The 16124-nt window shown below is 53.6% G+C and overlaps 1 protein-coding gene and 1 long non-coding RNA gene across 6 annotated transcripts in view; one reads left to right on the top strand and one right to left on the bottom strand.

Annotated features, from left to right (window-relative positions):
• The window catches only part of SATB2 (SATB homeobox 2), a 186301-nt gene that overhangs the window by 58092 nt on the left and 112085 nt on the right, over window positions 1-16124 (top strand). For 2 of the 5 annotated variants that reach the window (XM_071747899.1, XM_071747900.1), the window contains exons 4-5: window positions 6254-6332; window positions 9982-10200. In XM_071747899.1, coding sequence (XP_071604000.1) covers window positions 10032-10200 — 169 coding nt within the window. In that variant the 5' untranslated portion in view covers window positions 6254-6332; window positions 9982-10031. Of the gene's footprint in view, window positions 1-5450; window positions 6333-8791; window positions 9461-9621; window positions 9733-9981; window positions 10201-16124 lie in introns of those variants that run through there. The other 3 variants (XM_071747901.1, XM_071747898.1, XM_071747902.1) reach the window with 3 other exon arrangements.
• Window positions 5434-7241, bottom strand: LOC139797894 (uncharacterized). The gene is made up of 2 exons (XR_011726617.1): window positions 6904-7241; window positions 5434-6406 (listed from the first exon to the last, which is right to left on the bottom strand). It is a non-coding gene; the product is annotated as an uncharacterized lncRNA (long non-coding RNA).

The raw sequence follows: 16124 nt of genomic DNA, 5'->3' as shown, positions 1-16124 counted from the left end.
GGGGAGAGGTTGAAGTAAAAACTGGGACGATCTATTATGAAATCTCAAGATTTGCGTAGTAATGACCATCTCAGATCTCGTGGGTTTTTTGTTTTTTTTTTTTTCTTAAACTGCGTTTGCAAATATGTTGGAAAAGCTGGCACCGTATCTGCCCGTGTGTGAACCGTGTGTTCTGTCCGAAAGGATGCTTTGATAGCAGGCATCTCTTTCTGTCACTAATTTGAAATCTCTCCTTAACGTTAGCATTTTTAGAGCAAATGTTTAGCTGTCGCCTTTCGGGGTGCGGAGTGGGGGAAGCGGTAGCTGTGTCTGTCCCTCTCCTGGGCTCTGCGGTGCCGGGGAGGATTGCCGCTCCGTTCCGAGCGCTGATGTTTGCTGTCTGCCGCCGTGAAGTTGCGGTAATGTTACAGTTCCTCTCGGGTGAGACTTGCCAGGCTTAAGGCTAAAAAAAAAAAAAAAAAAAAAGTGTCTCGTACACAAAACGGTCGGAATATTTACAGGTAATTGTGACTGTCAAATACTCCGGCGTGTTGACGAAGCGCAGAAATCTCGAAGCGTTTCGTCTTTCGAAGGGTGGGAGGCGGCGTGGGACCCTTGCGAGGGGCAGCGGCGCCCGTTCGGCCTCCGGCTGCCAGCGCAGCGTTGGCCCGGAGGAAATAATCGTGTGCCCCCGCAGGGACGGAGTGGCCGAAAGGCACTTCCCGGGGCAGGAGTGCAGCGGTTTACGGAGTAAAGTGAGCGAGAGCCGCCGTTCCCGCTGGGGACAAACTGGCTTGTTAGATGCTGATTTAGTTGGAGTGATTCCGTGACGGGAAGCAGACGAGTATTGCGTCTGGTCTGGTTTTGTAATAGGATTTCAGACGGCAGATACCGCTAACCCGGCCTTTTACAAACCTGAAATTTGTCACGGGAGCTCGCTGCCTGCTCTCAGGTCGGCGGTCCCTGGCAGAGGGGCTCGGGGTTCTTCGGGAGGGCCGGGGGAAACGCTTGAGCTGGCGGAACATGGGGCTGATTCAGGCGGCATCGCTCTCGCTGCGTGACAGCGCTGCGTGGCACCGGGAGCACCGCTGCTGGTGGGCTGGGGGGTGGCAGCCCCCGCGGACGGACGGCCCCATGCTCCCGGCCCGCTCCGCGCCCTGCCAGCCGACGGGGAACGGCGGGGTGCGGGGACGGCGCCGTCGCAGGCTGTGGAAGCAGAATGGGGGCAACTCTGCCGAGCCCCGCGGGTCGACCATGGGGCAGGCTTCGGGTAGTATCCCCAGGCCCCCCACCCTCCCGGCATCTCCCGGGGAGGTGTCTGTCTCGTTCCACGCTCCGGGAAGCTACGTCGAGGTTGGAGGGAGCCGTCTCTGCGGGGTTACCGGGGCTGCCCTGGGCGGCGGGCCACCTTTCGGACACCCTTGAGCCTGCAGGGAGCCGGCGGGCACCCCGGACCCAGGGGTTCCTTTCGCGGGCCAAGCACTAAGCCTGGTCCTGAAAACTATGCTTGCGCATATAGGCGGTCAAAAAATTGAGGCCGCGGGAAACTACGAATTATTGTAGGAGGAGAACAGACAGGATTTGGCCTTTTCCTTCCCCGGTGCCCCGTGTGTGTCCCCTCTGCAGAGCGCACTGCTGAGCCCCGTTGGTAACAGAACGGGGGTTGCAAAAGCTAAAAGAGGCTGAGCGATACCCGGCCAGCCTCTTGCAGCTTTCCAGCCGCGGTGATTGTGCCAAGGACAAGGACAAGCTCGCTTCGTGGTGGGGCCCAGGGAGGCTCTCAGCTTCCTGCCGGCTGAGTGGAGATGGGCTGTGGGACATTTGATGCTCGTGTATATTAGAGGGTTCTTTTCCTCGATGTGTGAAACGGCGATTTCAGCCTTGGCAGTTCAATAAAACCTCTGTTTATCTTCACTCGAAATCCCCTACATGTCTGCCCCTATGCTCTGAGCAGAGACGCAGCCTTCAGTTACTTGCACAGAAAAACTGGAACTCCCCAGCGCGATCTCGAGTAGCCCAGATGCCGGCTGTGCTCGGCTCTTCCAAGGGACTGACCTGCCCTCGGCTGCGGCGGGGGCGAGGGCGGGAGGTGGTGGGGGTAGCGGAACCGGGACTCATGCCTGTAAGGAGCCGGCGGGAGCTCCTGTCTTGTGCCGGCAGAACTCAGGGTTCCTCGTAGGCTGATGGTTTAATTTACAGGGGCAGTTTGCTTACAAAGATCGGGCTGTCTGGTAGTGCTGATTTAAGAAGAAAATGGTACTCTGCACAGGACGGCGGGCGCTAATCAATCGCGCCGTCCCGGGGAAGGAGAGCGGCGGGGCTGGGGCTAAGGGCTGCTCCCCGGGAAGCAGCTCTGTCCTCCCGGCTCCGCTGGGATCTCTGCTCCCATCTGCTCTTCGCCGGACGCAGGAACAGGGAGAGAGTTTAGGAGGTGGTGGTGTCCGACGTGGGCGGGTGATGCTGTGCTTCCAGGTCGGAGCCGGGTGGGGAAAAAGGGCTGGTATCTTACTAATTTACCTAAATCATTGCAGTTAAAACGATTGCTGCCTAGGGGTGTGAGTCGTCAGCCCTGCTCGCTCGGTATGTCCTGCTAAACTCCGTCGTCCGTCGCCCCTGTCCCGAGTGGAATAGCGGCTGGAGCGGGGAGCGGGAACCCCGCGCCCCCAGACACCTTGGGGGTGAAGAGGCAGGCGCTGGGCTTGGCCCCGGGCCCAGGCGGGGGGCTCGCCGCTCCAGCCCCATCCCGCATTCGTTCGTGCCGCAACTCGGGCCGGTCGCGACAGGCGGGACTTGGGTTTCCTCCCTCAGCGCGGACACCTCAGGGGTGGGCAAGGGGGCAGCGGGGGTGCCGCCTGGCCCGGGGCAAGCGGTATTGGAGTGGCCTTGGGCTGCTGTGAAGGAGCAGCCGCAGCTGGTGCTCGGGCGGCGGGCTCATCTCGGTACTTGTTAGTCACTTCTTTCTCGGGTCTAGGGAATTTTTCTTAATCGCAACGAAAGTGGCGAAACTCTTCCTTCATTTCCAGCTATGAGCTGCTAATTTGAAGGAGAAGAGCCGCAGGGCACAGGCGCTTCGGTCTGTGCTCTCTGCTTCTGACAGTTTCCAAATCTAAACAGATGTATTTAGAGAAGCCGTACAAACCCGAAGAGTCTCGCGTCTCTTAAGGTGAGGTGGGTCAATGAGCGTGAAATCTGACGGAGAAACCCCCTGAGGCTCGCACTGCAGCTTGTGATTGCGGGCAGACGCAAACCCGCGGCCAGGGGGACAGCCAAGAGCTGGAGACGAGTCTGAGGATCAAGGGGAAGCTGTGAAGCAGACGGAGGGCGGGAGGTAGCCTGGCAGGACCCCGGCAGCGGCCGGCTCTGCCCCGCACCAGGCATCCCGGCGGGGAACGTCGGTCTCTGCCTCCGCCTCGGCCGGGGCTTTGCTACCCTCCCCGCACCGAAACACGGTGTAATGACAGGCCCGGCCGAGTCCTTCCCTGTGTGCCGCTGAGCGTAGAGATGTCCTCTCTGCAGTCTTCAGCTTATTGTCCATATAACTAACGTTAGCGGCAAAAGACTTCTAATAAAATCGGTAAGGGGAAGGATGAAGGGGCGAGGGTAAGATCTGCAGAGATAATGCCCTCCAGAAAATGTTTAGACGGGGCTCGGATGCCTTACAGACGATTTTAGTTTATTTTGATAATTTTTTTGTGTTTTTTATAATCGGCTGTGTGGACCCTGAAGGGGGGCTAGAAACGCCCAGGGCGGCAGAGCCGGCTTCCGCGGGGCCGAGGCGCAGTGCAGTGGAGCCGCGGAACTCGCCGGGTGCCCCGGTGATCTCCGCACTCCCTGTCCGGTCAGCCGGGATTAAGATACTGGCGGGAAAGCGGCGGCGTGCAGCTGGGAAACGCCGATGGCCCGGCTCGTTCTCCCGCCTAGAGTGCCGGCTGGAGCCAGAGCTCTCCCACTCGAAGTCCTGCGGGCAGGACTGGGCTCGCCCCCCAGTTGGGACCAGGGACGTTTTAATTTCATTTGAGCTTCCCGTCCTAAACCCCGGACCGAGCGAGGAGTAGTACTGCGGAGCGGTTCCTCCAGCAGCCGGGTTGGACGTCGAGAGCTCGATGGAGGCGGCCGGCTGCCCGGCAGCACAGCGCCTGCCTCTCTCCGGGGGGAACGCGAAAAAAAGTGCAGCCGGCCAAGCGGTCAGGCCCGAGGCCCTACCCGCCGCGGGTCTTCCCCTGGCTGCCGCGCCGCTGCGGGCTCCTCGACGGCCTGTGGCGGAGCGGCGGGGCCGGTGCAGCCCGCACCGCGGAGGAGGGGCCCGGGCGGCCCCCGCGGCAGGTGCTGCTCGCCCTGCCCCGCCACACCGGGACGCCGGGGCCGCGGGCGAGCGGGGGCTGCGGCCGCCTCCAGCTGCGCAGTTGCCGGTGCCCGCGCGATGGCGCTGTGCGAAGGGAAAGGCGCCGGGACGGGTCGAGCGGGCGGTTCGGTCCCGGCCCCGAGGAGTGGGCTCCGGTCCCGCTGCGGGAAGGGAGCCTGGTCCGAGTGGGGAGACAGGGTTCCTCGCTTGCGAGCTGCCCTGCCCTTCCCCAGCCTGCCAGCCCCGCTGCCCGGGGGGACTCGGTGCTGTCCTGTCGGGCCACAAGGCCACCCCGTTCCGGTCCCGCCGGCCGCTGCTCTGTCGCGGCAGCCCCGGGCTTCTGCTCTTCGAGGCGGTGCTCGGGACCCATGTGTGCGGCGGCCGCCCGCTTCCCCCAGTCCCTCCTCAGCCCAGGCCGCAGCTCTCCGCAATGTCGCGGGGGGCCCGGCTCAGCCCGGCCGAACCCCGCAGCGAGGTGATGGTGCCGCAGCCTCTGGGACGCGCCGGGTGGAAGGGGAGAAAGGATGAGGCGAGGGGAGCGTACGGGAGCCCGACGGGTCCCCTCGGGCAGCTTTCGGGAGCAGTATGGGAGACGTGAGGGCGGCCCCGACCCCGTCTCGGGGACGACGGAGCAGAGGCGCGGGAGCCCGGGGCAGCCCCAGCTGCAGCCGTCCGGTTCTGAGGGCTGTGCAGGCATGGAGCTGCGATCGCTGCCATGCGTTTTGGCTTTAACAGCGGTAGTTAATGAAAACCAAACCTTTCCAAGGAGGTGTTTTTGTTCGTTTGTTTTGTTCAAATTTCTTTTTGGCAATCAACCACTTGAGGCATTCGTGAACTTCAGTACCGGGGGGCGCTGGGGGCTTGGAGCGCACTCCTGCTCAGTGCGAGAGTAGAAAATTCTCGTACTGGAAATTCGTGTTAGAAAAAGAAAGAGAGGTTATAAACGAAAGATTTTTTAAAATCCAGTTCTTTTTCTGGTGAGATTGAGGGTGGATGAGTAAAACGATGGGAAGTAATCGTCTTTTTTTCTAGTGGAAATAAGGACAACATGTGAAAGTCATGCACTGGGCGAAAAAAAAAAAAAATCAAACCAAAAAAAGAAACCAACAACGTTTGTAATTTGAAACAGAAAGAAAGGGCTTTTATTGGGAAAACTATATAAAAGAAAAAATAAGCATCGTATATCATAAACTCTAAATTAAATGATGTTTACAAAACAGAAGTTACCAACCAGCAAAATTTATGTGCACTCGTTTCGGTTTCCCCGCAGTTTTCCTAAAAAAACCCAAACCAAACCCTTTACTTCCGCGTCAGAATTTTCAAATTATTACCACTCCCGATTTCAAAGTTAAAAGATTATCTTGCGTAAATTTTCAGTTTATAAAACATGAATAAACTCGTCTTTGGCGATCCTGATATTCCAAGAAACAGGCAAATTAGAAACCGGTTGCCGGTAGGGAAAAAAACAAACGCGAGTGAAAGGTGCAGGGGATTAATTGCGAAAAGTAATCGCTACATATATATTTAAATGTATTTAATTGTATGCATTATTCAAATGCCCTTCTGACTAGTTAATAATTTAGAATCGATAGTTTTCCTAAAAACTTTATAAAATATTCACACTTAATAAAATATTAATCAATTAACAAGCCAGTCGTACTCTTATAGGAGCTTTACTAAAGTCCTGTAATCGCGCTGTCGCCACACGTCTCTGCTGTGAAGGAAAGGATCACTGACAAAATGTAAATTAAGATCTTCAGACGGTGGTGTTTATAAAATAGCTCATTAATGGGCTTGGATTGAATCTCTCCATCCATCCACATCATCAGATATAATAATAGTAACGAATCAGACAGGGAAGATCCTGGCTAAACCATTGACTTTTTTTTTTTTGACTTTTTTTTTTCTCCTTATTTTTTTCTTTTTTTCCAGAAGTACTGAAGTCCTGAATCACCAATTCTTCTAACTTTCTGGCCATTGATCCGTGGGAATTCGTAGTTCAACATCAAAGGTAAGAACAAAACATTATTCAATTATTCGGTAACTGTGGAAAACGGCCACTTCCATGTAAGAGCTGCTGCTGTGCTTTATCGGATTCAGAGGGCGAGGGGGGAAAAAACCACACAGAAAAAGGGAAAAAAGTTAGATCGGGTCATTTAAAAAAAGAAAAAAAACGAGAGTTCCCTAAACTTGAAGGCTGCTTTCGGAAGGGACTTTCGGCAGGAGACTTAGCAGGCGGCAGCCGCTGTGCTCTCTCCTCCGCAGCCTTCCCGGCATCGCCGTTCACTGCTCCGACCGCTCCCGGCGCCCCCGCGCCCCGGCCCTCCGCTGTCCCCCGCAGCTTTTCTGCCTCCCCCAAACTTTAGCCGCCGTGGCACCCGGCTCCCACCCCCGTTCACGCCTTGCTGTCCCGGGGCAAGCCCGACACCGCGTCTAGACTTTAGCGGCGGGTCTCCCCCTTCCCTTCCAAGAAAGGAGGGAGGCACGGCTCTTTCTGCCGAGGAGAGGGAAACTGCACTCGGCGTTGCTTTTCGGGACCGGGCCGGGGGTCGGATGTGGAGTGAAGCGATTAATTCTCTTACCCTGCTTGGGGATCCGCTGCTTCTACCCGCACGGCTTCCAGGGGCGGCCCGGAGCCCACCGGGGGGCGGGCGGGCTGTCACTGCCGCTCGGAGGGGAGGAGGGGAGTAACGGAGCCATCGGCGGCCGAGCTCCCGACAGGGACCTGCCCTTCCCCTGCTTCAAACCCCGGGGCAGCACGGGCGGGACTCGTCGCACCGGGACGGCTGCGTGCGGTTCGGAGCTACCGCGCACTCTCCCCTCCCTGGGCGTTTTAGGGGGGGACGGAGACCTGCCACCGGGGCTGCCCGCTGCCGGTGGTGCTCCCGCCGCACCCCCGTCCCGCCGTGCCCGGGGAGGGGGGGAGGCAGCGGAGAGCCCTTCCCTCGTAGCCCCCTCTTTTTTTTGACCCTCCGGCGCCACCGTGAAAGGCAAAGCTCTTAAGGGGGCACGGTGGGAGGGCGGCGTCCTACGGGGAGCCAGCGGCAGGGGAAGAGGGGGATGGGCGGCGGGCACCTCCAGTGCCCGCCACCCCCTAATCCCCTCCCTTTCCCCCGCCGCCCGTCCGCTGTCTGTCCCCCGCGCCGGAGAGGATTGTTTTCGGTCCACCTTAACGCGGGGCTCGTTCCGCCGCCGTGGGGCGGGCAGGGCTCGGCGGCGCGGGGCCGGCGGCTCATTCCCCGGCGCCCCCCGGGCCGGGCAGGGGGCGCTGCGAGCCCTCGGGGTGCGCCGCCGGGCACGGCTCCGACAGGAGAAGCGACCGCTCCGCCGCCGCCGGACCCGGGGAGCGGTGCCGGTGCACCTTGCACCCGAGGGAGAGGTGACTGACTGCCCGGCGAACGCTGTGCCCTCTCCGGGACCGGCGAGGGGGCCCTATCCCGCCCCTCTGCGACTTGCCCGCCGGAGCTTTCCTTTCCCCGCTGGCTGCGCTTAGCGCTGTCATACCCGGAGCTCCGGTATTAAATAATTGAGAGGCGGCAGCACCAGCAGCTCTTCTCTGACTGCTTCTCACCTTCTCCCGGCCCCCTCTATGAATTATTCAGGACCAGCCCGGTAACTGCCTGGAGCCGGGCGCGGAGCGGAGGGCGATTACCGGGGCCCTACCTGGGGCCGGGCCGCCCGCCCGCTCCGGAATCCCGGAGGAAGTCTGACCGGCCCTTGGGCTGGCAGCCGCCGCCGCACCACGAAAAGTTACTACCGCCTGGCACCGGCGGGGAGAGGTTGCGGGAGGGGCTCCGCCGTCTCTCGGCTCCCCGAGGGAAGCCCGGGTGGAAGGAAGCGGTGAGGCCGCACCGGCTGCGTCGGACCGACCAGGGCGCCTGGACTGGATGCCGGTGGCAGCTTTGCTCCTCCCCGGTCGGTCCGGTCTCCCCAACTCTGGCTCCCCCCACGGCCCCCCTTCCCCATCTTCTCCCGGCTCCTCCTCCTCTCTTTCCTCTTCGGCCCTCCCCCAGCCCGACTGCCCCTGTCCTTGCGCCCTTCTGCCCTGGGTCCCTCCTGTCACCACCGCCTCGTCCTGCCGCGTTTCCCCTTCCACACCCAAGCCCGCCCTCCTCCACTCCCTCCTTCCCTCCCTCCTTGCGGCACCGCGCTCGCTTTGCGTGTACGAGTTGTGTTATTTATCTATCGGTGTTTAATTTCCTGCCAGGTGGGTCTCGGACTCCCACCCCTGCGCACAGCGGGGCCGGCTGGGCCGGGGCTGCACGGGGCGGGCCGGGCCGGGAGGAGGTGGGCTGCTGCGCGCCCGATCCCGAGATAGCACCGAGACTTGATTTTTGCGGGGGGGCGGGGAGGAGGAGGGGTGTCGGAGGCGAGGAGGGGTGGCGATGTTTGGGATGCACAGCCCTGGGACGGGAACGCCGCGCAGACAGACAGGCAGACACACACACACACACACACACATACACACACACATACAGGCGAGCACACACACACACATACACACACACATACACACACGCCAAACCCGAAACCAAGGACAACCCCAAAAAGGACTCACTCTGCCTCGATGACTCAACGCAACTAATAACCGTTTCTCCGCGCTGTGTGGCGAGTCCCTCCTGCCGCTGCTGTCGCTGGCGGAGGGGAGGGAGCGATTGAAAGTGACACACCGGGGCCGCCGCTTCCCCGCGCCGCCAGGCACCCGCCGCCGAGCCCGGGAGAGCGGCACTCCCTCCTCTTCTCCTTCCCCCCGTCTCTCCCGGTGTATTGATTTTCTGCGCGGAAGGTGTGAGAAGTCGGCTCCCTCTCCCCTCTCCTCCTCGCCGCAGCCGGCGGCCCCGCGGCTCCCCGCCCCCTCGCCCCGACCTCCCCGCTCCGCTCCGCTCGTCACCCGGGACGCTCCGGGAAGGGGCTCCGGCCCCTGCCGCCCCGCGCAGCGCGGGCATCCGCCCCGGCCCCGCCGCCTCGGCACCCCCGGAGGAGGAGGGCAAGGAGAGGGGGCTGGGGGTGGGGGGACGGAGTAGAAGTAGAAGAAAGCGGCGTGAGAGAAGGAAACAAGAAAACTTTCCACCCTGGATTCTCTACTTCTGATCCATGGACAGAGCCCAACTCAGCCAACTTACAGACAGGCTATAAGCAGTAAGTACGGCGGCAGCTCCCGGCAGCCGCTCGCTAGAGGGTTTCTTGCCAGCAGCCGGCTACTCGGTGGCTGCACAGCTGGCTAGCGCGGGGGGGCCGTGACAGCGGGGCCGCCTGGACTGGCAGCCGCTTCCCCGTGGCCCCCGGGGGCGGGCCGGGGCTGAGGCCGAACCCGGGGCGCAGCACCTGGCTGCGGCGGCCGGGTGGGCTGCCTGCTGGACGCGATGGGGACCGGCCCGGGGCTCAGCGCTGCCCGCTCCTGCCCGCGGCAGGTTGGAGCCGGGCAGCGGGATCCGCGTCTGTGCCGCGGCGGGCCGGGCCGGGGTCGTCGGTGTCGAACCGCTCGCCGGCTTTCAGTGAACCGGCTGCGGGAGCGGGGCGGCATCAGCCCCGGCCGGCGTTCACCCGGCTTCGCTGGGATGAGCCGCCCGGGGGGACGCGCTCCGGGGGCCCGGGCGGTTAAACCGGGCCCGGTACCTGGCCAGCGGCCGCTGAAGAGCCCCTTGTTTCTGTCGCCCTAGGTCCGTGCTCCTTCTACTGCGACCTGCCAGCGGGAGCCGCGTCTCCGAGCATGGAGCGGAGGAGTGAGAGCCCCTGCCTGCGGGACAGCCCCGACAGAGGCAGCGGCAGCCCCGATGTCAAAGGGCCCCCCCCCGGGAAGGTGGCCAGGCTGGAGCAGAACGGCAGCCCCATGGGCACACGCGGGAGGCCCAACGGCGCTGTCACCAAGCCCGTGGGAGGTAACCATGCGGCCGCGATCATTCCCGGCCCGGCCCGGCGGCTCCTCCGGAGCGGCATGCCCGGGGCGAGACGGGTGGGCGGATGGGCACCATGCGCGGGGGGCCGGCGGGTTGGTGTGGCAGCTGGCGGGCGGCTGCCCGCTTTCCTGGAAAGCGTTTGAGCTGCTCAGCCCGCTGCCGTGTCAGCGCTCCGTGGAAGGAGTTCAGTGGAGGGCTGCGGCGTGCAGAACTCGCTCTTTAGAAGGCCTCCAAAATTTAGAAGGCCACCCCCAGGCCCGGGTTGCGGCCGGGCGGCTCACAAAAGGCAAGGCCTAATCCTGCTGGGGGGAGCCGGGCCCGGCACTTTCTGCCTGAGAAGTGGCGGTCGCCGCCGGGGCAGCCTGCGGGCATGACCCCTGCAGCCCCAACAAAGGGGCATCGCTTCCAGGTGAGGACCAGGCAGCCTGCAGGTGCGGGTGGCAGGAGGTAGGGAGGTGTGTGACAGCTCTGAGCAGGGGGAAGCAGGGGGAAACAAACGGCAGCGTTTATGGTTGCATTATTAGTTTGTTTTTCTTTTTTTTTCTGCGAAAATAATCCCGTAGCGGTTGTTGTAAAAGAGGACAGGGCGAAACATGTGCAAAGTTCAGCACGATTCTTAAGCCTTAGTTTTGCAGCATTCCTGCAGTTCTTCTGAACTTTCATACTTGCTGTCTAGTTGCTGGTCAATTCTGTGATTAGAACATGCATAAGTGATACAGGTGGTTGCTTTTTTTGGTTTGTTTGGTTGGGGTTTTTTTCCCCCTTTCCAACTAAATTCCCGGTCAGTTCTCCTAAACACCCTCTATTTTTAATCTGATCTCAGATGCAGTCGGGATTAGCACAGTGCAGTGTGTTGTGTTAGGAAAAATGTATTTTAAAATCCTGGAATTAGCCAGATGTTGCGTGCAAAATAATAGTGCAGGAAAGGCCACAGTACACTTTACCTTTTAAAAAATACCCTCTCCGTGTTTGTGTTTTAAAATGTGCAGACTGGTAAGGCACAAACTTAGTTGTTTATACACAAAGAGTTTGTGTAAATGACATATCAAGAGATACTTTGATAGAGTTGTCACATGACTCTCTATTACGTGAGGTTTATTTAGAGATTTTACCATTAGATGCTTGTTTTAGACCTCTTTGGCTCAATAAGCTTCCTAATTACTGAAGTTTCCTTAGGGGCTGCAGATTTGTTTTTTATTTTAGAAGCATAGGATTCATTTATATACCTAATGAAGGGTAAGAGATCTCACTAGTTGTTTCTTTTTGTTTCTTGGATGACGATGTATCTGGTTTTTAAAGCTCTTCTCTGTGTTCTTCTGATGTACAGAAAAAGAAGAAACAGCTTTGCAGTGAAAGACTTGTACTATTCCACTGACAAATTGGTGGAGAAATAATTTGATGAACAATTTAAAAAATGAACTAGTAAATCATATAAAAAGCAATATATATATGTATATAGTTTTGGATGCTTTTCTGAGCCATTATAGCTGCTTGATTTTAAAGAGAATGTTAGAACTGCAGCTAAAATCTTTTTCCTTGGGGCTGTTATAAAGGAGCACTTTCAAGTGTTTTGGAATATATATGTTGCTTTCTAATTTCAGCTGTGTTAGCCAAGAGAAATCCACTGGCTTTTACAGTTATATCTGTTGTTCAGCTTGAATCTGGCCTGTTAAGTTCTGGGAGATTTCTTCCACTTAAAGACAAAGACTCTCATTTCTAAAAGCAAACTTCTAAGAGCCTACATTTTCATTTATTACTCTTCAGCTCGTTTATAAAGTCGCCGTAGACTGGAATGTAGAAGTGTGGGGGAATAGGAAATGGAGGACTAATTTTTCCTTTTTTCTTTTCCTTAGCTGGTGTTCTTTTAACAGTGTCAGTCTCTTTGGTTTTAGGCTATCCATAATACAGTTTATTCATTACTCCTTATTGCTACTGAAAGCAAGAAGAAAATTATTCTTGTCTGAATACTTACCTAGGTTCTGTAATACTCAATACTAAATTAGTTAAGGCAGACTTTTTTTAATAAGATAATGGTGCTGTTTAAAATTGATTTAATCTTTTTTTTTTTTTTTTTTTTTTTTTTTCCTCCTGGAAATGCTCTCAAGGTAAATCAACATAGCTAATTTCCAGACATTTTTTTTCCTCTGCTCTTTTTTGAGTTTGAACCTGTGTGACCATGTGTTCTTTTTCCAAATGCAGATTGCCCCGTTTTGGGTGTTTCTGATGTGTGTGTCTGCAGTCATCACTGCAGTGGTAGTAATTTTTTCACTTGAGTTATGAAATGCAGCTGTAGACACAGAAAGACTTACTTTTAATATGCTGGCAAGTTAGTGTAAAACTAGTCTGCAAAGAAATATTAGTAAAGGCTCTTCTAGTGTTTGATAAAAAGGAAACTGTTGAACGTTGTAATTAAATGACACTTAAGTCTTCAGTTGCCAGTCTTTCAGTGTATTCTTGTTTTTGAAGATTTTAGGAGCTCTAATATTTGTTAAATGTGAGCTTCGGTTGGGAAAAAAATTAAATACGTTGCTGGAAGCTAGAGACCATGCTAGTTTTGATTTTATTTGTATGCATTTTATTTTTTATTTTATGAAGTGTATCTAAAGGTTTTGAAAACAGATTCTAGCAATTCCTTTTTTTCATCTACTTTTGGGCCTTGGATATATAAATGCTGAAATTCCTTCCTCCTTGTCAAGTGGCTTTTTGGTGTAGTAATATCTGTTTCTGAACCTAATCCTCGTGAACAAAGCAATAAGCTCTCAACTGGTGCTCTGATGAGACTGATGACCTTTGGTAACAAGTTTTATAATCGCAGTGTTTGCTACAATTGTTTTTTCAGTGACTTCCCTGAGAAATAGAGAAATACAGTGCTGCAGGTGGTCTTCATCTTCTCTGCAGATTTATGAGGGAAAAAGTGTTTCAAACTAGGCTTTTGTAGGGCAGACAGAAAATCAATTGTTCTCTTGAGAAATTTTGCCTTATGACTCTCTTTTTATTCCTAACCTGAACGTACTTAATTCAAAGGGCCATTACAGCAGCTGTAATAAACTAGTGAAGGTCACTAAAAAGATAAACAGGGTCTTAAAGGTTGTGTTTAATGGGGGATTTAAAAGTTTCGGTGCTGTTTACGATGTTGTTAGCGTCAACCCGATGTGTTGGAGCCCAATTTTGGTTTGCCTGACTGGCCAAGTGCTTTCTAAAATGTTTCAACAGTTATCTAACCGCTCTGTTCAAAAACCTCTATGCAATAAAAGCCCAAGTGCTCAGATGTTCTGGAGAGGCAGGTTTTATAAAGGTCTCTGGGAAAAAAAAAGGCTAATACCGCTTTAAAAAACATATGAAGCCTGGGAGAGAGTTTAGAGCAAGCAAGAGCACTATGGTGTTGACAGCTTTATATCCCTGTTGGGTAACATTCACTTACTAGAATTGGCGTCTCCTCTCAGTTAGTAATTCACTCCATAAGGATTAGAAAAAAAAAAAAAAAGAAAAAAAAGGAAAAAAAGATGATTAATGGCTAGGAAACTTACATTTACAAAATTGTTGATTGCAATTCATGAACCTGTTTGTGTATGAATGGATGTGCATATATACGTGTGTGTGTTGGTTTTGAAAGAGGTGGAAAATAAGCTTCTAAAGCCTCCCAGTGCAGCTTAAAAATGCCAGTGGGCAGAATGAGCTGAAATAAAAACACTGAACCAAAATATAGCCAGGACACCCATTCAGAACTGGAGCAGGGAATTATTGCAAAGAGTTTGCTGGTTAGATTAGTTGGATGCAATCTGATCATCACACGTTCTTATTCATATATCTGATAAAATGTGTGATTTAATTTAGAGAATATTATCAGAGGAGAAATCTTTCAGCCAATTCAAACTGGACTGTAGGACTGGGATGTTAATCTGTAGTGGTGATTGCCGTGCTTGCACCAAGTCTGGTGCACCAGAAATGTGGGTGCAGTGACTGGAGTGCTGCTGCTTACTGCTGTGAGCCCGTAAAGTTCTGGTGGATCACAGTCTTGTCTGCTCAGGTGCAGTTAGAAATCTGGTTTAATCTGTCTCTGGGGTGACAGAAATGCTGACTGAGGACGGTTGAAGGGCTGTACCCTGCTCAAAGTATTTCTGCAGTAAATGTCATAGGGGTTGTGCTACCTTTTATATCTTTTATGAGGATTCAAAGTAGATTACTGGAGAGAAATTCTGCTTCTGTGCAGACGGAAGAGCGCAGCTTGATCAAATTTTCTCCTCTGTTCTCACCAGTTAACATTAAACTCTAAATGGCATCCTGAACTGAGTAAGGAAGTGTGTTTCCCTTGTCCTTACAAACTGAGTGAACTGAAAGGTTAAGTTTTAGAGAGTTTTCCTGCCCATATTCTAGATGAAGAATATCTTCTTGCTGCCTGAAAGAAGTAACGTGGCTAATTGGAAGAATGAAACGCATTGAGACACAGAAGCATGAAAGCTCCTGGTCCTTGTTAGTCCAGGAACCAGCAGTACGTGGATGTATTTCGTGTTTCATCGTTGCAGAGTGGTTGGAAAATGTTGCCTTGTGCTTTGATAGAATTCACCAGGGATTAAGAGATGGAAATTCTCGGATTTTATGCACTTCTGTTGCATAAAGAGCAAAAGACCTCTAATTGAACAGTGACAATAAGAAAAGCAAGGTAGGAATTTCTGTTTCATGACCGATGGTTAGAAATTAGTTGCTGTCTTTTTGCTGATTTCCACCCCCAGCCCCTTTTCCAATCAGATTATGTCATGTAAATAGAATAAACAGAGCCGTCACTCCTGGAGGGTCATGTAGTGTATCAGATGGACTTTTGCTGAGATAGAAAAATAGTCTTTCTTTATGTGTTTTCAGTGCTTGGTCTGTCATTAAAATAAAGACAGTTGGTTAAAATATACGTGAAATTGAACATAGACATTAAACAGAATATAGGGTATCCGCCCATTCGCTGCCCTAGGCATAATTTGATGTTTAGAGTAATTTTGGAACTCTTAAGTTGCATCTGCATAAAGCCACCAACATTTTTGAATTGGAGATTTAAGATTAGCTGTAGTAAGATTGTAGTTTTCCCTGCACGGGTTCCGAAGGGTTTCGAGTCATCTCCCTGCTTCCTCCCCACCCCGTGCCCTTGGCCACGTTAGTTCAGTTGATGCTGCTGCTCTCATCATGCACCAAAGAAGAGAAAAAGAAACCAACGTGTTTGCAAAGCCAATGTTAGTTCTTCCCCCTCGTCCCCTTCTCTTTATACATTTCTGCCTTCCTTTAGTTTCAGTGGGATAAAAGCGAGTAGATTTACTCTCGGTTATTTACGGGGCATTTGTTTGAAAAATCCTGCTAAGGTGATTCTGCCAGCAACTCCTCGGAATTTTTTTTATGCCTGGGGAAGAGGGCAAAATCATATTAAAAACATGAAAGGTGCCTCTGCAGAAATACACTTTCAAGAAATTAAATAGCAACGTATTTCTCAGAATTTAGACGAAGGATTTGGACATCGAAGGAAGAAAAACAGTTTGAAACTTTTAGTGTTAAGAATAAACACTTTAAGGTGGAGTTTGAAGATTCCTTTCCTGAATACTTAAAATGCAGGAGTCTTTATATTCTATATAAATTATTTTACTGTACTGATGACTATTTTATCTAGATTTAAAAGTAGAAAAGTGGCATACTGTAATTGCAGTCAAGTGGTTATTTCAACAGACAGCTTTGTCATATTTAAAATTCCTCATTTGTAGCACAGACTTTCAGATGGTATCAGTTACTTTAAAATACCTTCAGTTTAATACTCTTAATGGAAATGCTGCTCTGAATATTTAGTTGGGCAGTTACTTTCCATCACTGCTGTTCTCCTTAAAGCTGTCTGTGTGAAATGGGGAGGAAAAGGGCCATAACAGTGACTTGGAGCT

This window comes from Heliangelus exortis, chromosome 6, assembly GCF_036169615.1.
Source record: "Heliangelus exortis chromosome 6, bHelExo1.hap1, whole genome shotgun sequence".
NCBI classification, from domain to species: Eukaryota; Metazoa; Chordata; class Aves; order Apodiformes; family Trochilidae; genus Heliangelus; species Heliangelus exortis.
The sequence above is the reverse complement of the archived record's forward strand: the minus strand, read 5'-3'. Positions and strand labels throughout refer to the sequence as shown.